At 61.8% G+C, this 782-nt stretch overlaps 1 protein-coding gene across 1 annotated transcript in view; it reads left to right on the plus strand.

Moving 5' to 3' along the window:
- Window positions 1-5: 5 nt before the first annotated feature.
- GCK (glucokinase (hexokinase 4)) overlaps window positions 6-782 on the plus strand; it is an 8,190-nt gene continuing 7,413 nt past the window's right edge. Inside the window, exon 1 of the mRNA XM_010000921.1 lies at window positions 6-50. Coding sequence (XP_009999223.1) covers window positions 6-50 — 45 coding nt within the window. The remainder of the gene's footprint in view (window positions 51-782) is intronic.

The following is a 782-nucleotide window of genomic DNA, read 5'->3' on the forward strand; positions in this document are numbered from 1 at the left end:
CCCCCATGCTGGATCACCGAGCCAGGATGGAGAGTGGCAGGAAGGAGAAGGTGAGGCCACCGGCGTGGGGGGCACCTACTGCCTGGGGTGGTCCCTGTTGGGCGTGGAGGTGGCCAGGAGGGGACAACAGCGGTGGTGGGGACAAAGCTGCATGATTGGGGGGCAGCCCCAATGTGCCCTGCAGGTCCCCAAGGTCTCTCCTGGGGAAGGGACCCGGTGCTGTGAGGGGCTCTGCTGTTCAGTGCGTGAGGTTTCACTCTGTCCCTGTCCCCATGTCCCCATCCCTGTGTCCCTGCCCCACATCACCACTGAGGACTCAGGAACATCTGTGTGTCCACAATGCCTGGCTGGGGTATCCCTGGCATCGCTCCTGGCATCATGGTGGCTGCTGTCCCCCAGATGACATGGGGTCACCTCCTCCTGGTTGTCACCGAGGCACCCCAGGGGACAGCACCCAACTTTCAGCTGGGGGAGGCTGCTCCTGTCACCTCTTCTGGGTGGATGAAGCTTGTGGGAATGTGGATGAGGACAGGGAGATACCTCCCTGCTGCAGGCTGGGACAGCCAGGGGACACTGAGGGGACATGGTATGTGGCACGCCTGGGGGCAGAGTCGGGCACCACTGGCCACCACAGCCCTTGGCCACATGGTCCCAGCTTCATCCTCCTGGTGGGATGGGGATGAACAGTTACTTTGGGAAGCCAAAAGCCAGCTTTGGACACATGGGAAGAACTAGATCCTGCTGGGAAAGAGCCAGATCCCACCAGGAAGAGCCAAATCCTG

This window comes from Chaetura pelagica, unplaced genomic scaffold (genome assembly GCF_000747805.2).
Source record: "Chaetura pelagica isolate M959 unplaced genomic scaffold, ChaPel_1.0 scaffold290, whole genome shotgun sequence".
NCBI lineage: Eukaryota > Metazoa > Chordata > Aves > Apodiformes > Apodidae > Chaetura > Chaetura pelagica.